At 47.2% G+C, this 20,875-nt stretch overlaps 1 protein-coding gene across 1 annotated transcript in view; it reads left to right on the top strand.

The window, feature by feature from the left end:
* LOC139471325 (phosphatidylinositol 4,5-bisphosphate 3-kinase catalytic subunit alpha isoform-like) overlaps positions 1-19,265 on the top strand; it is a 44,225-nt gene extending 24,960 nt beyond the window's left edge. Inside the window, exons 10-21 of the mRNA XM_071253635.1 lie at positions 2,944-3,056; positions 4,083-4,164; positions 4,843-5,007; positions 6,457-6,560; positions 7,156-7,315; positions 7,934-8,043; positions 9,066-9,187; positions 12,601-12,679; positions 13,573-13,740; positions 14,783-14,900; positions 15,570-15,721; positions 16,898-19,265. Coding sequence (XP_071109736.1) covers positions 2,944-3,056; positions 4,083-4,164; positions 4,843-5,007; positions 6,457-6,560; positions 7,156-7,315; positions 7,934-8,043; positions 9,066-9,187; positions 12,601-12,679; positions 13,573-13,740; positions 14,783-14,900; positions 15,570-15,721; positions 16,898-17,162 — 1,638 coding nt within the window. The 3' untranslated portion in view covers positions 17,163-19,265. The remainder of the gene's footprint in view (positions 1-2,943; positions 3,057-4,082; positions 4,165-4,842; positions 5,008-6,456; positions 6,561-7,155; positions 7,316-7,933; positions 8,044-9,065; positions 9,188-12,600; positions 12,680-13,572; positions 13,741-14,782; positions 14,901-15,569; positions 15,722-16,897) is intronic.
* Positions 19,266-20,875: the final 1,610 nt, after the last annotated feature.

Genomic DNA, 20,875 nt, shown 5'->3' with positions numbered 1-20,875 from the left:
TACCCCCTCGCACACCTGACACTGCCCTGTGTCTCTGCCTGTCCTTGTTTTACCCCCTCACACACCTGACACTGCCCTGTATCTCTGCCTGTCCTTGTTTTACCCCCTCACACACCTGACAGTGCCTTGTATCTCTGCCTGTCCTTGTTTTACCCCCTCACACACCTGACAGTGCCTTGTATCTCTGCCAGTCCTTGTTTTACCCCCTCACACACCTGACACTGCCCTGTATCTCTGCCTGTCCTTGTTTTACCCCCTCGCACACCTGACACTGCCCTGTATCTCTGCCAGTCCTTGTTTTACCCCCTCACACACCTGACACTGCCCTGTATCTCTGCCTGTCCTTGTTTTACCCCCTCACACACCTGACAGTGCCTTGTATCTCTGCCAGTCCTTGTTTTACCCCCTCACACACCTGACACTGCCCTGTATCTCTGCCAGTCCTTGTTTTACCCCCTCACACACCTGACACTGCCCTGTATCTCTGCCAGTCCTTGTTTTACCCCCTCACACACCTGACACTGCCCTGTATCTCTGCCTGTCCTTGTTTTACCCCCTCACACACCTGACAGTGCCTTGTATCTCTGCCTGTCCTTGTTTTACCCCCTCACACACCTGACAGTGCCCTGTATCTCTGCCAGTCCTTGTTTTACCCCCTCACACACCTGACAGTGCCTTGTATCTCTGCCAGTCCTTGTTTTACCCCCTCACACACCTGACACTGCCCTGTATCTATGCCTGTCCTTGTTTTACCCCCTCACACACCTGACACTGCCCTGTATCTCTGCCTGTCCTTGTTTTACCCCCTCACACACCTGACACTGCCCTGTATCTCTGCCTGTCCTTGTTTTACCCCCTCACACACCTGACACTGCCCTGTATCTCTGCCTGTCCTTGTTTTACCCCCTCACACACCTGACACTGCCCTGTATCTCTGCCTGTCCTTGTTTTACCCCCTCACACACCTGACACTGCCCTGTATCTCTGCCTGTCCTTGTTGTACCCCTTCGGACACCTGACACTGCTCTGTATCTCTGCCTGTCCTTGTTTTACCCCCTCACACACCTGACACTGCCCTGTATCTCTGCCAGTCCTTGTTTTACCCGCTCACACACCTGACACTGCTCTGTATCTCTGCCTGTCCCTGTTTTACCCCTTCGGACACCTGACACTGTCCTGTATCTCTGCCAGTCCCTGTTTTACCCCCTCAGACACCTGACACTGCCCTGTATCTCTGCCTGTCCTTGTTTTACCCCCTCACACACCTGACACTGCCCTGTGTCTCTGCCAGTCCTTGTTTTACCCCCTCGCACACCTGACACTGCCCTGTATCTCTGCCAGTCCTTGTTTTACCCCCTCACACACCTGACACTGCCCTGTGTCTCTGCCTGTCCTTGTTTTACCCCCTCACACACCTGACACTGCTCTGTATCTCTGCCTGTCCTTGTTTTACCCCTTCGGACACCTGACACTGCTCTGTATCTCTGCCAGTCCTTGTTTTACCCCTTCGGACACCTGACACTGTCCTGTATCTCTGCCAGTCCCTGTTTTACCCCCTCAGACACCTGACACTGCCCTGTATCTCTGCCTGTCCTTGTTTTACCCCCTCACACACCTGACACTGCCCTGTGTCTCTGCCAGTCCTTGTTTTACCCCCTCGCACACCTGACACTGCCCTGTATCTCTGCCAGTCCTTGTTTTACCCCCTCGCACACCTGACACTGCCCTGTGTCTCTGCCAGTCCTTGTTTTACCCCCTCACACACCTGACACTGCTCTGTATCTCTGCCAGTCCTTGTTTTACCCCTTCGGACACCTGACACTGTCCTGTATCTCTGCCAGTCCCTGTTTTACCCCCTCACACACCTGACAGTGCCCTGTATCTCTGCCAGTCCCTGTTTTACCCCCTCACACACCTGACACTGCCCTGTATCTCTGCCTGTCCTTGTTTTACCCCCTCACACACCTGACACTGCCCTGTATCTCTGCCTGTCCTTGTTTTACCCCCTCACACACCTGACACTGCCCTGTATCTCTGCCTGTCCTTGTTTTACCCCCTCACACACCTGACACTGTCCTGTATCTCTGCCAGTCCCTGTTTTACCCCCTCAGACACCTGACACTGCCCTGTATCTCTGCCTGTCCTTGTTTTACCCCCTCACACACCTGACACTGCTCTGTATCTCTGCCAGTCCTTGTTTTACCCCTTCGGACACCTGACACTGTCCTGTATCTCTGCCAGTCCCTGTTTTACCCCCTCAGACACCTGACACTGTCCTGTATCTCTGCCAGTCCTTGTTTTACCCCCTCACACACCTGACACTGCCCTGTATCTCTGCCTGTCCTTGTTTTACCCCCTCACACACCTGACACTGTCCTGTATCTCTGCCTGTCCTTGTTTTACCCCCTCACACACATTACACTGCCCTGTGTCTCTGCCAGTCCTTGTTTTACCCCCTCACACACCTGACACTGCCCTGTGTCTCTGCCAGTCCTTGTTTTAGCCGCTCGCACACATTACACTGCCGTGTAACTCTGCCAGTCCCTGTTTTACCCCCTCAGACACCTGACACTGCCCTGTATCTCTGCCAGTCCTTGTTTTACCCCCTCGCACACCTGACACTGCCCTGTGTCTCTACCAGTCCTTGTTTTACCCCCTCACACACCTGACACTGCCCTGTGTCTCTGCCAGTCCTTGTTTTACCCCCTCACACACCTGACACTGCCCTGTATCTCTGCCAGTCCTTGTTTTACCCCCTCAGACACCTGACACTGCCCTGTATCTCTGCCAGTCCTTGTTTTACCCCCTCACACACATTACACTGCCCTGTATCTCTGCCAGTCCTTGTTTTACCTCCTCGCACACCTGACACTGCCCTGTGTCTCTGCCTGTCCTTGTTTTACCCCCTCAGCTTCAGAGGATTGACTGTAGATCCTGTTTCAGATCGACACAAAGCAAGAGTTGGAGCGGGACCGGAAGATGCTGGAAGACATCATCAGCAAAGACCCTCTGTCAGATCTGTCGGAGCAGGACAAGGAACTCCTGTGGAAGAGGAGGTAGTTAAAAACGACTGGGGGATGTTAGGAAAGATGATCTCGATAATTATATTCTGTGAAATCACGGTATTGTCAAATTACTTTTAGCTCTGCGTGTTACTGATCAATGAAGATCATATATGTGACTATGTGGACTTGAAAATTCCCCTCGAATGCAACCCTGCCTTCATACATGAAACATGGTTTGGAAACTTGAAACGTGACTTTACAGCAGCCATTTTGTTTTGCTTTAGGCTGACAGTGACAAAAAGTGAGAGTATATGATGTGTATGATGTGTATGATGTGTATTATGTGTTTGTTGGTGAATACAAGTATCACCATGATCACCTGTGTTAGGGCTGGGACGAATCCAAATTTACTACCCAGGTACCTCCCCCCCCCCCACACACACACACACTCTCTATTACCCGACCCTACCTGGGTACCCGCTGTAGGTCTCAAGAGGTAGGTACAAACTGTCCGATTGGGAAACGTTTGACCGTAGCTCTGGTAAAATGTGTTTAGATACATGTATAAAACGATCTGGTGTATACTCTGAAGTTGACTGAAGTTTTTATTCAAACATTTAAAAGCCAGAAGGAATGGCCTGCGAACATTAGTGACTTGTAGTTTAAACATAGAGTTTTAGTTACTTTTTGTCATTAAACAATATATCACGTGACTAACCACGGGGCTGGGTAGTCCTGTGGGTACTCGGGTCCTACTCAGTACCCACTGGACCCGAGTACCCGAGTTACCCGTCCCAGCCCTAACCTGTGTCTGTCTATTGTAACAATATCTTCATCTCTCCACTGTCGTGTGTAAATATCCCTGCTGGGATTTGGGCTTTCAATAGGCCCCAAGCAACCTTTGCTTGTTGTGAAAGGTGACCTTGAGTGGTCCAAGCATTCAGGCTCCCTGACATTCCTTGTTATTGCATTCACTGGTCTGCAATTATTTTCAGGTCCACTGAGATATATGTGGACATTGTGTGTTTAGTTTTTGTGTGTGTTTCAGTGTCTTGAATATTTGCTTTTTTGTGTCAGGGAACTTTGTCTAGCGATGCCCCACTCTCTGCCCAAGTTGTTGTCTTCTGTGAAGTGGAATGACAGAGAAAACGTGGCACAGGTTAGTAACCATGGCAACAGTTGGGTTAAAGTAAGCCTTTTCCTCAGATAAATCTAGGTCACATTCACGCAATAACATTTTGATTTTAACAGATGATTAGACACAGCGTACTGACTTCGAGCTGACCAGTCCTTGTTTTAGCCTGGGCTAGTTAATGCCGAGCGTTAGGCAGGGTAGCAACAAGTACCATCTTTTAACTTGTTTTGGTATGACGCGGCCGGGGATCAAACCCAGACAATTTGCTCTACTCTACTACAAGACCACAGAGGCGGTCATGGCATAAAATACTGACGATATGTAAACATCCTCCATTAAAATCAGTGAGGAAAAGACCTGTAAAGATCCTGGGTAGAATAGGTCTTCAGCAACCCATGCTTGCCGTAAATGGTGACTATGCTTGTAAGAAGCAACTAACGGGATCGGGTGGTCATGCTCGATGGCTTGGTTGATGCATGTCATCGTATCCCAACTGCGTGGATCGATGCTCACGATGTCATTCACTGGATTGTCCCTTACAGACCGCCGTTATATATCTGGAATATTGCTGAGTGCAGGGTTAAACAACAAACCAACCAATCATTCCTCTTAATATCATGTGTCTGACGTTAAATGACATATTTGACATAGCCCAGACAAGACAAGACTGTAGGATTCATGTTGTATTTTTTTTTATTGCAGCTCTATGTATTGTTGAGAAGATGGCCTTCGGTTTTGCCAGAGGTGGCCTTGGAACTGTTGGATTGCTCCTACTCCGATCTGAGGGTCCGACAGTTTGCCGTGGAATGTCTGGACCGTGGTCTCCGTGACGACAAACTCTCTCAGTATCTTCTGCAGCTTGTGCAGGTAGTGACTCATTCTCAAGTTATCCTGTTGGTGCAGAGTGACCTCCCTTAGCCGTACCAGACACCTGTGATCATGGGTTACCCTTGACTGTTGGAGGGAAACGTTGGTGACACAGTCATCTAAGACACTGTAATTAGTTGTGCAGAGTTGCCTCCCTTAGCCGTGCCAGACACCCGTGATCATGGGTTACCCTTGACTGTTGGAGGGAAACATGGGTGACACAGTTGTCTAAGACACTGTAATTAGTTGTGTTGAGTTGCCTCCCTTAGCCGTGCCAGACACCTGTGATCATGGGTTACCCTTGACTGTTGGAGGGAAACATGGGTGACACAGTTGTCTAAGGCCAGGTGTTTTATATTTTCAGATTACGGACCCGCCGACTCTAATTTTTGAGAAAATGTTAAAAAAAAATCAGATTTCCATTATGTTTTTCCCGCCGATAGCCACGTAGTCAGTTAGTTTATTTGTTATCATCACCTTTTTAATAAAAAACACATGAATTTACCGATGTAAACTAGTAAAGAGATACATAATCAATCTTTGTTGATCTCGAAGCCGAACATGAATAGCCTCCCTTGACAATTGTCTGTGTTGTAAGTGGTAGAATTTTTATTGTTACAAGGGGCTTTATCGTTACAAATGGTGGTCTTTTGAGCACAGAATATATTCATAAAGTATGCCAGAGGCATTCTGCATTAAAAAAAAAATGCATCTGGCTTCCTTTTCTTTTTTTCCCTCCTCCAAACCTGGACTTTGGGCTGAAAAATCCATGATCCTAAAAGTGAAAAAAGCTTGGCCCTAAGGCACTGTAATTTGTGGTGTAGAGTTGCCTCTAGTAAGGGAAGACACTAGTGGCTATATCCACAGCTCATGTTGGACTGGTTGGTTATATAACTAGAGTGTAGAAGAAAATACTGGTATCTCTAGATTTTTCACATCATCACGGTCAACAACAAACAAATATCCTGACTACACAAACAGTCAATGAATCTTGACAGGTAATTTATGAAGTCCTTAATAGACATTAAAAAGTTGGAAAAACATGAATACATGACGCTTTATATGGATAGCAGCTTCTTTGGTTATTTGTCACGATGTTTCAGAGCTATGTCTTCATCACTCCCCTGAGGAAGGAGCAAGAAGTATCTCTGAAATTTTGTCACAATTAATAAAATAAGTTGCTATCCATTAAAGGGGCGGTCGGGTAGCCTAGTGGTTAAAGCGTTCGCTCGTCACGCCGAAGACCCGGGTTCAATTCCCGACATGGGTACAATGTGTGAAGCCCATTTCTGGTGTCCCCCGCCGTGATATCGCTGGAATATTGCTAAAAGCGGCGTAAAACATACTCACTCACTCACTCACTCACTCACTGCTATCCATTAAAAGTGTCATGTATTCAGGTATTTTGTGATGTTGCTGTTTCTCATTGGCACTTTGTTATGTTTCCAGGCTATGAAGTATGAACCCTATATGGACAATCCAATGACAAAGTTCCTGCTGAAGAGAGCTCTTCTGTCCCAGAGGATAGGAAACTTCTTCTTCTGGCATCTCAAGTACGTCCTCCATGCTGTAGTTGCCCTGACAATGGGAAGAGTTCAATAACGCAATGGCTGCTAACGCAAAGCATTTGTTTAGTCCTTGGTTTTATGCCATTCGCAAGAGTGAGTGAGCAATATTTCAGCAATATCACGGCAGGGGACACCAGAAATGGGCTTCACACAACGTACCCATGTGGGGAATCGAACCCAGACCTTCGGTGTAATGGGGCAAAGACTTTAACCACAAGGCTACCCCACCATCCCCTTTCCTAAATGGCATACACTCGTCTATGAGCTTCCTGCAAAAGCTGTGAAGATTCCGGGGTAGAATAGGTCTTCAGCAACCCATGCTTGCCGTAAAAGGCGACCATGTTGTCGTAAAAGGCGACTAACGGGATCGGGTGGTCAGGCTCGCTGACTTGGTTGATGCATGTCATTGGTCCCAATGCGTGGATCAATGCTCATGATATCAATCACTGGATTATTACAGACTGACGTCATATAGCTGGAATATTGCTGAGTGCGGCGTAAAACAACAAACAAGCAAACAAACAAATCCTGCATTTTTAAGTTGAAAGGAGGCAATACACAGAAAGACTTTTCACTTCAGATCCGAGATGCATCAGACGTCGTCTCGGTTGAGGTTTGGGCTGATGCTGGAGGCTTACTGTCGAGGATGTGGGTCGTTCCTGAAGACCCTGACTCGACAAGTGGAGGCGTTGGAGAAACTCACCAAACTTACCGACATGCTCAAGTCAGAGGTCAAAGATGTAAGCATGTCTTCAGTCCATTCTCCTGAAGGTGAAAGGTGTTCAGATAGATTAAGATGGTTGAAGACTTTGAAGATACCGTCTTCTGCATGTTGTTGGTCATTGATTTAAGACCTTCTTGTTGGTTAGCAATTTATGTCAATCACTGGTTTGACTGGTCCAGACTCGGTTAGTTACAGGCTTTCACAGTCTCAGACATGTGTTGTTTGTAGACGAGATATTGGAAACTTCATTTCACTAGGAAGAAATGTTCAGTGTGTTTACGTTTTCTGTCAGTTTTATTCCGTTCGAATTTGTAGCAAACTTGAAGCATTGAGAATTGGTTCAGAATTATTACCCTCAAACTCTTCGAGTCTATGAGGAGTACCATCATTGGTCCAGTACAAGTTAATAGTTGTGGGCTAGTGGACTGGCATGAATCTTTCAGGCTGCTGCCACACACTGCTGACTGTGACAACAAACAACACACGATGTATACGGCAGGTTGACTACAGCTCCTCTGTAGTGGCAAGTCAGGTAGAAGTTGATTGATCACTTGAGGAGTCCAAACTTTGAGGTCAGCTCTGTCTTGGTTTAGAAGCACCTGTTTGTCTCTAGCACTTAGTCTGGATGTTTCAGGATGAGCAGATGAAGTTCCTGCAGGAGCAGCTGCAGCAGCCGGACTACCAGGAGGCACTCCAGAGCATCATCTCCCCCCTCAACACGGCCCACGTCCTGGGAGAGATCATGTGAGTCCCACCGCCCCCACCCCACACCCCATCCATCATCTCCCCCCTCAACACGGCCCACGTCCTGGGAGAGATCATGTGAGTCCCCCCACCCCCCCCACCCCACACCCCACACCCCATCCATCATCTCCCCCCTCAACACGGCCCACGTCCTGGGGGAGATCATGTAAGTCCCCCCACCCCACACCACATCCATCATCTCCCCCCTCAATACAGCCCACGTCCTGGGGGAGATCATGTAAGTCCCCCCACCCCAACCCCACACCACATCCATCATCTCCTACAGATGATGTCTGCACACACACACACCTCACATTCACACTGACACACACACCTCACTCACACACACACCTCTCACATTCACACTGACACATACTTAACACACACACACCTCACATTCACAAACACACTCACACCTCACACACACACCTCACATTCACACACACACACACACACACACCTCACATTCACACCTCACACACACACCTCACATTCACACACACACACCTCACACACACACACTCACACCTCACACACACACACCTCACATTCACACACACTCATACACACTCACACACACACACGCTCACACCTCACAAACACACTCACACCTCACATTCACACACACACACACACTCACACCTCACATTCACACACACACTCATACACACTCACACCTCACACACACACGCTCACACCTCACAAACACACTCACACCTCACATTCACACACACACACCACACCTCACATTCACACACACACACACACCACACACACACCTCACACAAACACACCTTTCACACACCTCACACAAACACACCTCTCACATTCACAAACACACTCACACACACACCTCACATTCACACACACACCTCTCACACACCTCACACAAACACACCTCTCACATTCACACACACACACCACACAGACACCTCACATTCACACATACACACACACTCGTAATAGCATCAGCTTCATGACTGCAGTACTTGTGGATGGTGACCTGTATGTCCTGTTTGTAGACAAGCTGACTGTCGGGTCATGACCTCCAAGAAGCGCCCCCTGTGGCTGGTGTGGAGTAACCCTGACCCCATGAGAGACGTGCATGAATCCGACTACAGAATCATGTTCAAGAACGGTGATGGTGAGCCTTTCTTTCTTACGGCAGATGTTTAGGCCATACAAGTGGTATAAGCATTAGGCCCAAGCATGGTGGGGGTTGAAAGCTGGAGGTGAGAGACTGGTTCTGTTACAATGTGGGATTCCACGTCAGTAGAGGTCCCCAGAACACTGTGTATAGGTCCCCAGAACACTGTGGATAGGTCCCCAGAACACTTTGCATAGGTCCGCAGAACACTGTGTATAGGTCCCCAGAACACTGTGTATAGGTCCCAAGAACACTGTGTATAGGTCCCCAGAACACTGTGCATAGGTCCCCAGAACACTGTGTATAGGTCCCCAGAACACTGTGTATAGGTCCCCAGAACACTGTGTATAGGTCCCCAGAACACTGTGCATAGGTCCCCAGAACACTGTGCATAGGTCCCCAGAACACTGTGTATAGGTCCCCAGAACACTGCATAGGTCCCCAGAACACTGCATACGTCCCCAGAACACTGTGTATAGGTCCCCAGAACACTGTGTATAGGTCCCCAGAACACTGTGGATAGGTCCCCAGAACACTGCATAGGTCCCCAGAACACTGTGCATAGGTCCCCAGAACACTGTGTATAGGTCCCCAGAACACTGTGTATAGGTCCCCAGAACACTGTGTATAGGTCCGCAGAACACTGTGTATAAGTCCCCAGAACACTGTGTATAGGTCCCCAGAACACTGGGCATAGGTCCCCAGAACACTGTGAATAGGTCCCCAGAACACTTTGCATAGGTCCGCAGAACACTGTGTATAGGTCCGCAGAACACTGTGTATAGGTCCCCAGAACACTGTGCATAGGTCCCCAGAACACTGTGCATAGGTCCCCAGAACACTGTGTATAGGTCCCCAGAACACTGTGTATAGGTCCCCAGAACACTGTGCATAGGTCCCCAGAACACTGTGCATAGGTCCCCAGAACACTGTATAGGTCCCCAGAACATTGTGGATAGGTCCCCAGAACACTGCATAGGTCCCCAGAACACTGCATAGGTCCCCAGAACACTGTGTATAGGTCCCCTGAACACTGTGCATAGGTCCGCAGAACACTGAGCATAGGTCCCCAGAACACTGTGCATAGGTCCCCAGAACACTGTGTATAGGTCCCCAGAACACTGTGCATAGGTCCCCAGAACACTGCACAGGTCCCCAGAACACTGTGCATAGGTCCCCAGAACATTGTGCATAGGTCTCCAAAACACTGTGCATAGGTCCCCAGAACACTGTGCATAGGTCCCCAGAACACTGCACAGGTCCCCAGAACACTGTGCATAGGTCCCCAGAACACTGCATAGGTCCCCAGAACACTGGACATAGGTCCCCAGAACACTGTGCATAGGTCCCCAGAACATTGTGCATAGGTCCCCAGAACACTGTGCATAGGTCCCCAGAACACTGTGCATAGGTCCCCAGAACACTGCATAGGTCCCCAGAACACTGTGCATAGGTCCCCAGAACACTGTGCATAGGTCCCTAGAACACTCTGCATAGGTCCCCAGAACACTGCATAGGTCCCCAGAACACTGTGCATAGGTCCCCAGAACACTGTGCATAGGTCCCAGAACACTGTGCAAAGGTCCCCAGAACACTGCATAGGTCCCCAGAACACGGTGCATAGGTCCGCAGAACACTGTGCATAGGTCCCCAGAACACGGTGCATAGGTCCCCAGAACACTGCACAGGTCCCCAGAACACTGTGTATAGGTCCCCAGAACACTGTGCATAGGTCCCCAGAACACTGTGCATAGGTCCCCAGAACACTGTGCATAGGTCCCAGAACATGGTGCATAGGTCCCCAGAACACTTTGCATAGGTCCGCAGAACACTGTGCATAGGTCCCCAGAACACTGTGCCTTTGTCCCCAGAACACTCGGCATAGGTCCCCAGAACACTCGGCATAGGTCCCCAGACCATTGTGCATAGGTCCCCAGAACCCTGTGCATAGGTCCCCAGAACACTTTGCATAGGTCCCCAGAACACTGCATAGGTTCCCAGAACACTGAGCATAGGTCCCCAGAACACTGTGCATAGGTCCCCAGAACACTGTGCATAGGTCCCCAGAACACTGGGCATAGGTCCCCAGAACACTGGGCATAGGTCCCCAGAACACTGTGTATAGGTCCCCAGAACACTGGGCATAGGTCCCCAGAACACTGTGTATAGGTCCCCAGAACACTGGGCATAGGTCCCCAGAACACTGTGGATAGGTCCCCAGAACACTGTGCATAGGTCCCCAGAACACTGTGTATAGGTCCCCAGAACACTGGGCATAGGTCCCCAGAACACTGTGGATAGGTCCCCAGAACACTGGGCATAGGTCCCCAGAACACTGTGTATAGGTCCCCAGAACACTGTGCATAGGTCCCCAGAACACTGTGGATAGGTCCCCAGAACACTGGGCATAGGTCCCCAGAACACTGTGTATAGGTCCCCAGAACACTGTGCATAGGTCCCCAGAACACTGGGCATAGGTCCCCAGAACACTGTGTATAGGTCCCCAGAACACTGTGGATAGGTCCCCAGAACACTGTGTATAGGTCCCCAGAACACTGGGCATAGGTCCCCAGAACACTGGGCATAGGTCCCCAGAACACTGTGCATAGGTCCCCAGAACACTGGGCATAGGTCCCCAGAACACTGTGTATAGGTCCCCAGAACACTGTGTATAGGTCCCCAGAACACTGTGGATAGGTCCCCAGAACACTGTGCTTGTAGCATGAACCTATGAATGGATGGGATGGTCAGTCTTTGTGGCTCAGTTGATACAGTGTCATTAAACTGTTGCTCATCATATCAGTCACTTGTTTGTCTGGTCCATATTTGATGACATATTTACAGGCAATCAACATACACCTGGAATATTGCTGAATGGTTTTTTTCTACAACAGATAAGCAGATAGCAGCTATTTTTAAAACAAGGAGATCTGTAGAAGATCTATGCCTTAGCCTTAGTACCTCTAAGATATGCACCCAAATTTAAACCTTTTATTTGGACATGGCTTCCACTACAGGCATATTTTGAATATCATTTGGTCCCTTTATGTTATGGTTTATGCATCTTATGTTGTGAAATTTAATATGAAGCAAATGTGTTGTATGCCATGTACAAATGTTTGTTGGATATTTGTACTTACTTCAACCTTTGACTTTCATATACATCTGTGGTTGCCATGGCAATGATATTGTGGCTATACATTTGACCCTCTTCTCAGCCAATGAGTAATGTTCGTTTGTTGTTTTTCAAACATTTTCTACTTTTTTGCATGTTGACCTCTGTATTACGACCCTTGTGAAATAATGTTGCCAATGTTCAAGAATCATTCCGGTGAGCTACAGTGCCTGGTGGTCTTTGTGACCAGACAAGGAAGACACAGGCTCTACTTTAATCCTGATTGTTGTTCCAGATCTGAGACAGGACATGCTGACTCTCCAGGTCATCCGGCTGATGGACACCATCTGGAAGGCTGAAGGCCTCGACCTCAGGTGGGGGAACGAATATCGTCATATGATTTTGATTGTTTGTTGTTTAACGCCGCGCTCAGCAATATTCCAGCTATATGACGGCTGTCTGTAAATAATCAAGTCTGGACCAGACAATCCAGTGATTGATATCATGAGCATCGATCCATGCACTTTGGATCGATGACATGCATCAACCAAGTCAGCGAGCCTGACCACCTGATCCTGTTAGTCGCCTTTTACGACAAGTATAGTCGTCTTTTGCGGCAAGCATGGGTTGCTGAAGACCTATTCTACCCCGGATCTTCACAGGTCATCTGCATATGACCACCTAATCTTTCAGAATAGCATTTGTTTTGTGACGATTGTAAGAATTGCACAAAATGATGTCCTGATGTCATACTCATGGGTCATAGTCTGATGTCAAAGATGTTAATGTCATATCTGTTTTATGTATTTATTGTATCAATAATCCGAAGTCTGTTTGTGTGCTGGACCCAGTGGGTTGTAAGTAGCAGATTCGTCATATGTATTTAATGCCGGTTTCTATCTGGTCAAGGGGGCATGGGTCGTCCAGTCGCCTGTGGTGACGAAGATGCTGTGCAAAGTTGTGTTCCTTGAATCCTGGTACACTCCGATTATGTTTTTTGGTTTGCTAGCACTCGTGGGTTTCACCTGCATCACTTCAGGCTTTCCTCCGACATCAAGCTGACATGCCGGGATATAACTGGAATACTGATCAAGGCTAATCCGGGATCCCGTTATCATAGGATTCTGTTACGACTAAGGGACGCAACTCTGCAAATTGAACAGCTGCATTTTTAGAAAACTGACCTGGCTTGTGCTGTGAGCAACTGGTTTCATTGACCCAGACTTGAATATGTGCCTATTTTTATCACAAATAATCATGATTTCAGGATGATTCCGTACGGGTGTTTGGCGACAGGGAAGGATGTGGGGCTCATTCAGGTAGTTCGGAACGCCAAGACGATCACGTCGATACAGTCCCGGGGGGGTACTCGGGCCGCCATACAGATGGACTCCTCCCAGCTTCATCGGTGGATCAAGGAGAAGAATGCAGACAGGTACTACTTTGTTTCAATCCATGGTGACACGGGTCAGGGGAGGCAGTCCATGGGGCAGAGGAGGCAGTCCATGGGGCAGAGGAGGCAGTCCATGGGGACACGGGTCAGAGGAGACAGTCCATGGGGACACGGGTCAGAGGAGGCAGTCCATGGGGACACGGGTCAGAGGAGACAGTCCATGGGGACACGGGTCAGAGGAGGCAGTCCATGGGGACACGGGTCAGAGGAGGCAGTCCATGGGGACACGGGTCAGAGGAGGCAGTCGATGGGGACACAGGTCAGAGGAGGCAATCCATGGGGCCAGGGGCCAGAGGAGGCAATCCATGGGGACACGGGTGAGAGGAGGCAGTCCATGGGGACACGGGTGAGAGGAGGCAATCCATGGGGACACGGGTCAGAGGAGGCAGTCCATGGGGACATGGGTCAGAGGAGGCAGTCGATGGGGACACAGGTCAGAGGAGGCAATCCATGGGGCCAGGGGCCAGAGGAGGCAATCCATGGGGACACGGGTGAGAGGAGGCAGTCCATGGGGACACGGGTGAGAGGAGGCAATCCATGGGGACACGGGTGAGAGGAGGCAGTCCATGGGGACACGGGTCAGAGGAGGCAATCCATGGGGACATGGGTCAGAGGAGGCAGTCCATGGGGACACGGGTCAGAGGAGGCAGTCCATGGGGACACGGGTCAGAGGAGGCAATCCATGGGGACACGGGTCAGAGGAGACAGTCCATGGGGACACGGGTCAGAGGAGGCAATCCATGGGGACAGGGGTCAGAGGAGGCAGTCCATGGGGACACGGGTGAGAGGAGGCAATCCATGGGGACACGGGTGAGAGGAGGCAATCCATGGGGACACGGGTCAGAGGAGGCAGTCCATGGGGACACGGGTCAGAGGAGACAGTCCATGGGGACACGGGTGAGAGGAGGCAATCCATGGGGACACGGGTGAGAGGAGGCAATCCATGGGGACACGGGTCAGAGGAGGCAATCCATGGGGACACGGGTCTGTGGAGGCAGTCTGACATTGTTTATGTCTCTTACAGGTACGATCAAGCAATCGACGCCTTCACCAGGTCGTGTGCAGGCTACTGTGTCGCCACGTTCGTGCTCGGCATCGGCGACAGGCACCCCGAAAACATCATGGTGACGGAAGAAGGACAGGTGGGCATGACCGTGTTGTTAGACTCTTTGGACTCATAGACTCTTTAATGATATCTTCTTTTAGGAAGAGAATTGAATGTGAAATCACCTGATTAAGGAGTAAGTATATACTCCGAAATGTTGTGTTCATCATAATAAAGAAGTTGACATCCATATATTCTCTTCCTTATGTGTATCACTTCTAACTGCCTTTTAAAGACCTGATACCTCCTTTGTGTTGATGTTGTCTTTGTCCTCCCTTCAAGGTGGCATCCAGGGTTGTATAGGTCTTCAGCAACCCATGTGTGCCGTAAAAACCACTTTGCATGTCGTGAGAAGCAACTGACGCGATCGGATGGTCAGACTCGCCGCCTTGGTTGATGTATGTCATTGTATCATGATCGATGCTCTTGATATCAATCACTGGATTGTCTGGTCCAGACTCGATTATTTACAGACCGCAGTCATATAGATGGAATATTGCTGAGTGCGGCGTTAAACAACAAACCAACCAATCATACAGCTTGGATATTGTGTTGGGTTAAACAATGAACAATGTTTGCCAACTGACCTCCTCATTGGCCTTGAGGATAGAGCGTTGTCCTGGAGAGCAGGTCGACGGTTCCATCCTAGCTGTGCCATACCATTGAAAGGTGGTACTATAGAGTGGATGTTTCTTTTACTCTTCAGGTATTCCACATTGACTTTGGTCATTTCTTGGATCACAAAAAGAAAAAGTTTGGGATCAACAGAGAGCGTGTTCCGTTTGTCCTGACTGAGGATTTCATCCGTGTGATAGCCAAGGGTGCGGACCAGCCGTCCAAACAGGACGAATATGAGCGGTAAGAAGGATATTATCCTACGTTGGGTTATGTAAGTAAGTTTTTTCCAGCATGCTTCAACATGGGGAAAGGGTCAGACATTGCAAGCTTGCGACAGTTGTCCTTGTGTCTGGGGGATGGGGGTTGAAGTTTATGGCAGTATTACTCCCAGGCCTGGTGGGTAGCCATGCCCGATTTTTTAAAAGTTCTGATTTAACTTCGAACTTTTACTGCATCCGCCATCTTTGTTTATTTGACTTATTGACTTTTGTAATTGACTTATTACATTTCTTGGTGTGAATATTGTCCAAACTTCATGAAATTGCTAAAAATGCAATAAATCAAATGTTTAAAAAATTTCCAGACCCCCACCCCCCCCCCCACCCCCCCCCCCCCCCACACACACACACACTTTTCCTCTTTTTCCTCTGTTCCCATCCCTGCAATATGGCTGCCACGGCAGCCATTGTTCTAATTGTAATGATTTTTCTTGGTAGGTTTAATATAGTCTGTAAACAGTGTGTTGATAGAATAATGCCAATGTCTCAGGCCTATATTCTCTAAGTGTTGCCAAGTAGTGTTTACCACTTGGGCTTTTTAGCTACTTCAACAGTAGATATTGTGATAGCATGATGCGAACCTTTCCCTTCTTAATATCACTGGATAGTCTGGTCAAGACTCTCTTATTTACAGACCGCTGTCATACAGCTGGAATACATTGTAGATTTCTGGCAAGATTCAATGGATCTTGTTCTGGTATCTATAAGACCAGCGGTAATTCTACTTGACTCTGGCTGCAGATTAGTGGTTGAAAGTTTCAGGTTAACATTGTGACCATCAACTCTTCATTTCAATCAGCTTTTGTAAATAGCTTTACCCCTGGCATTATTCACAACAGGTCGTGTTCTACATGTGGAGTAGATTGTGGAGCTTAATCTGAATAGAGTCAGACCATTGTTTCTTGTGAGGACCGACTTCTGATTTTTGGTGGTCAGGCTCAGTGACTCGTCTGGTTGTGTATCTATCTATCTATCTATCTATCCATCCATCCATCCATCCATCCATCCATCCATCCATCCATCCATCCATCCATCGCACATATGCAATAAATTCGAAGTTACAGGTAAAGTTTGCGTTTTCTTATCTGATCTTGAAGATCCCTGTCCCCTGATTCGGTGTTGATTGTTCTGACCGCAGGTTCCAGAAGCTGTGTATATCTGCCTACGTGTTCCTGCGGAAACACGCCCACCTGTTCATCACGCTGTTCACGCTGATGTTGTCCTGCGGTATCCCCGAGCTTCAGTCTCTTGACGACATCGGCTACATCCGAAAGACACTGGCAGTGGAGAAGACGGAGAAAGAGGCTGTGAAATACTTCATGGAACAATTCGGGAACGCATATGGAGATTCATGGACCACAAAGTTTGACTGGTTTTTCCACAATATCAAACAATGGCTGTAACCCTGTAGAACATCGTTATCAGCTGCTCCACAGTGTGATCTTAGCGCTACGACTTCGTAAGTCAGTGTTAATGAAGGTGACTTAAAATCATCTTAGCTTTGGGGATCTTAGTGCTACAACCTGTTCGTTAACGCAATCTTAGCCTTACAAATTTGTAAGTCAGTGTTAATGTAGGGGAGTTACGATCATCTTAGCGCTACAGATTCGTAAGTCAGTGTTAAGGTAGGATAGTTACGATCATCTTAGCGCTAAGATCAGTTTGGGGATGATATTGTGAGTATTACCCTTGTACATACCTTTGTTTGCAGGTGAACACTGCAGACGTCTAGTGTTGCTGATGTATTCAATGAAAGGTCGGCCATTGGCTTTAGTAACTGGATCTGATCAGTCCACCCTTCTGTCATTATCTTAGTATAAGGGAGACATTGACAAATTGGGTGTGAGGCTTTATTTATTGGACAGACACCAACTGTGTTCTTTCAGACATGGATTTATTATTTTGGGGGCCAAATCATGAGTAAACAAAGTCCGAGGCGATTCCCTCCCTTCTCTTGAATATCACCTTGTCGGTCCCGTGGTTTGCCTCGGAGTTTTAAACTCTTATCAACGAGTGTTGATTTATTTGATATCAGAACACACAAGGGTGAGTTTCTATTTATCGTCCAAAACCTATCTTCCAACTTTATCAGTTTGTAAACAGTAATATCCAATGTCTTGTGTGTAAACAGTACAGCTAACCAGATTCAGTGGCAGAGAGATTAGTGATGTCATTTGATTGTGACGTCATGGTAACCGATGGCATCACACTGGTCTGCAAAGCATTGTGATGCAAGTCATATTGACAGTATCTCCTAGGACATAACATTGACCTCACCCAAATGATATCTCCGGCAGAAGCCAGTTTTGGAGGATAAATAGAAGCAATGTCTGAATAGCTATGTGAACATTTTCATCTTAAATGGCCTAACACTGGTTGTTGACACTTGTAATTATCGTCAGGAGGAATTGGGTCATCACGGCACTATTGCATCCCCACTGATTAATACATCATGTGTTGTGAATGTAAGGATGAGCACTTTTTATCACTTGATGACGATGTCTTCAAGGCCACAAACTCTTGTTGTTTAAGCTTGTAAATACTTTGTTCGAAATACAATGTCTAACAAGGTCCAATCTGGCCCACTTAAACTGCCAAATTTGGAATTTGGAGAAAACTTTTAAAATGGTTTTGAAAATCATTGAATGAGCTCGTTTACCATGTTTACCTGACAGTAAACGTTTTCTCTCTGACACTTTGAACTTTGGAAACGTCCCGTCCAATGATGACACAAACATCATATTTTCTCATTGTCCATGGTAAGCTTTGAATCGTCAAATGTTGTGAAAAATCAAATAGCTTCATGTTGGTAAATGAACAAAGGTAATTGGTGGTCGTTTAGACACTCCAGAATCATTCCGCAACTATTTATTGAAAGTCTCACAAACTTCAGCATTTGTCAATTTTAGTAGGCCAGAGGTGGTATGTCATGTTTGGGTTCAATTCTTGACCGGGATACACTGAGTTGACTGTTAGTATCCCATCTGTGATATTGCTGAGATTAATAATAAATGTGGCATAGATATTTAATATGGCTATTTTAAGGTTCATGTTATCGCACCTTTACAAACTCAATAGCTGGTTGATGACCCGTGGATATCTTGATGAGGTATTCTGTTGGACATTATGTGGGCATTTATATACAGGCTTGCTTGTTTATCGTGAGTCGGGGAACAAATGGCTGTCTTGTCAAACACTGGTTGTTGACATTTGTATATAGGCCCAAAAACAAGTACACATGTACTATGTATCAGGCCAACTCATTAACATCCCTTCTTTTCCCTCACATGGCACAAGGGGGGCACGGGTGGCCCAGTCGTCCAAGGCGCCGCGATTCGCTGTGCAGAGTTGCGTCCCTTGGGCATGCCAGAAACCTATGATTGTGGGTTCGAATCCTGGTTCGCCCCGATTATGTTTCTAGGTTTGTCAGCACCATACCCATGCTCGTGGGTTTCACCGAAGTGGTAAACGTCTTAGACCTGCATCACTTCGGGCTTTCCTCCCACATTAAGTGGCGTTAAACTCAACTCACTCACTCACTCACAAGGCACAACTCTGTATGTTAGTATGGAGACACTCCACAGAACACTACGTCATGTGAACACAGAGTGAACTGTCACCAGCCAATCAAAACCAATGGAGTTTTCAGCCAATTCAGACATTGTTTACTCTAAATTAGGAAGAGTGACCTTAGTTTTTTTCGATTTATGTGAGTGATTTGTTGTGAAGAATTGTTTGTTTGAAATAATTATCAGTTGTCAACAATAGTGAGAACTCTAATTGTTTCTGAGATGAATAAACTAGGGGATGTATTCACCATGTGATCACGCCGCAATTCGCTGTTCAGAGTTGCATCCCTTAGGCATGCCAGAAACCTATGATTGTGGGTTCGAATCCCGGTTTGCCCCGATTATGTTTCTAGGTTTGTCAGCACCATACCCGTGCTCGTGGGTTTCACCGAAGTGGTAAACATCTGAGACCTGCATCACTTTGGGCTTTCCTCCCACATTAAGCTGACACGCCGTGATATAACTGGAATACTGTTAAAAGCGGCGTTAAACCCAACTCACTCACTCTCCATGTGATCAAAGGTGAAGACATATTCCTGATTAGTTTGATTATGTTTAAGTACCAATAGAAGGTTAGTAATATAAACATCTGTAATTTGAATTGATATGTGAATTAGTTTCCTGTGATGATTAGGTTGAGGTGTAGGAGGTTTGTGTTTTGATGTGTTATTGTGTTATTGTGTTATAGTCTCTTCCGTGTCTGTGTTGTGAACTCAGACATTATGTTTATTGTCGGTTGTGTGACTCAAGACCAAGCCATCTTGCCATGTTAGTCATGCTGGTCTTGGAGCAGTTCCCTGGTTGTGTGGACTCTGATTGGACGTCGATTTATCAGATTTTGTATTTACATTTTTGAATCCTTTGATTGTAAGAATTTCCGAAATTCTCAATGTGGGCATTTATTATATTTTCTTCTGCATTGTTGGATTTTCAAAGCAATCTTAGTGCTACATTATTTCTGTTCAGGTCAGAAAAAGCTGTCTTAAAAAATGTCCATCATGTTATAAGAAATCAGGCTTTTGTTTAGACCTGCCCAGAGGCTGATGTTCGCCCCACGTCTCCTGCAAATGTCAGTAAAAATTCCCAGATTGGAATTACAAATTTTCCAATTCATGTTATACAGTAATAACTAATGTTACGGTTTTGTGGAGGCGTGTATATCACTGACAAATTTGAAAAAAATAACTTATATATTTTTGCCTAAATTGCCTAAGTTTCGAAACATTGATAAATCCCTGTTGTGTATCTGTGGCAGGATCCAGCAGTACTCAGTGAATTCCTGCAATGTCACCGCGCCATTGCTGCCGACTTGTTCACGCCACATGGTAAGGTCCATTCTCATCAACATGTTCCGGGTACCTTGCATCTTAGCACTACGATGGTCGCAACTCCCATACTCTAAGACGGGCTTAAGATAGTTGTAGCCCTAAGATTGTTTTGTTCAAGTGGGATCACTCACTCACTCACTCACTCACTCACTCACTCACTCACTCACTCACACTCACTCACTCACTCACTCACTCACTCACTCACTCACTCACTCACTA

Source organism: Haliotis cracherodii, unplaced genomic scaffold (assembly GCF_022045235.1).
Source record: "Haliotis cracherodii isolate W230 unplaced genomic scaffold, xgHalCrac1.p SCAF_22, whole genome shotgun sequence".
In the NCBI taxonomy this organism is placed as follows: Eukaryota; Metazoa; Mollusca; class Gastropoda; order Lepetellida; family Haliotidae; genus Haliotis; species Haliotis cracherodii.
This window is presented reverse-complemented; position numbering and strand designations above follow the sequence as displayed.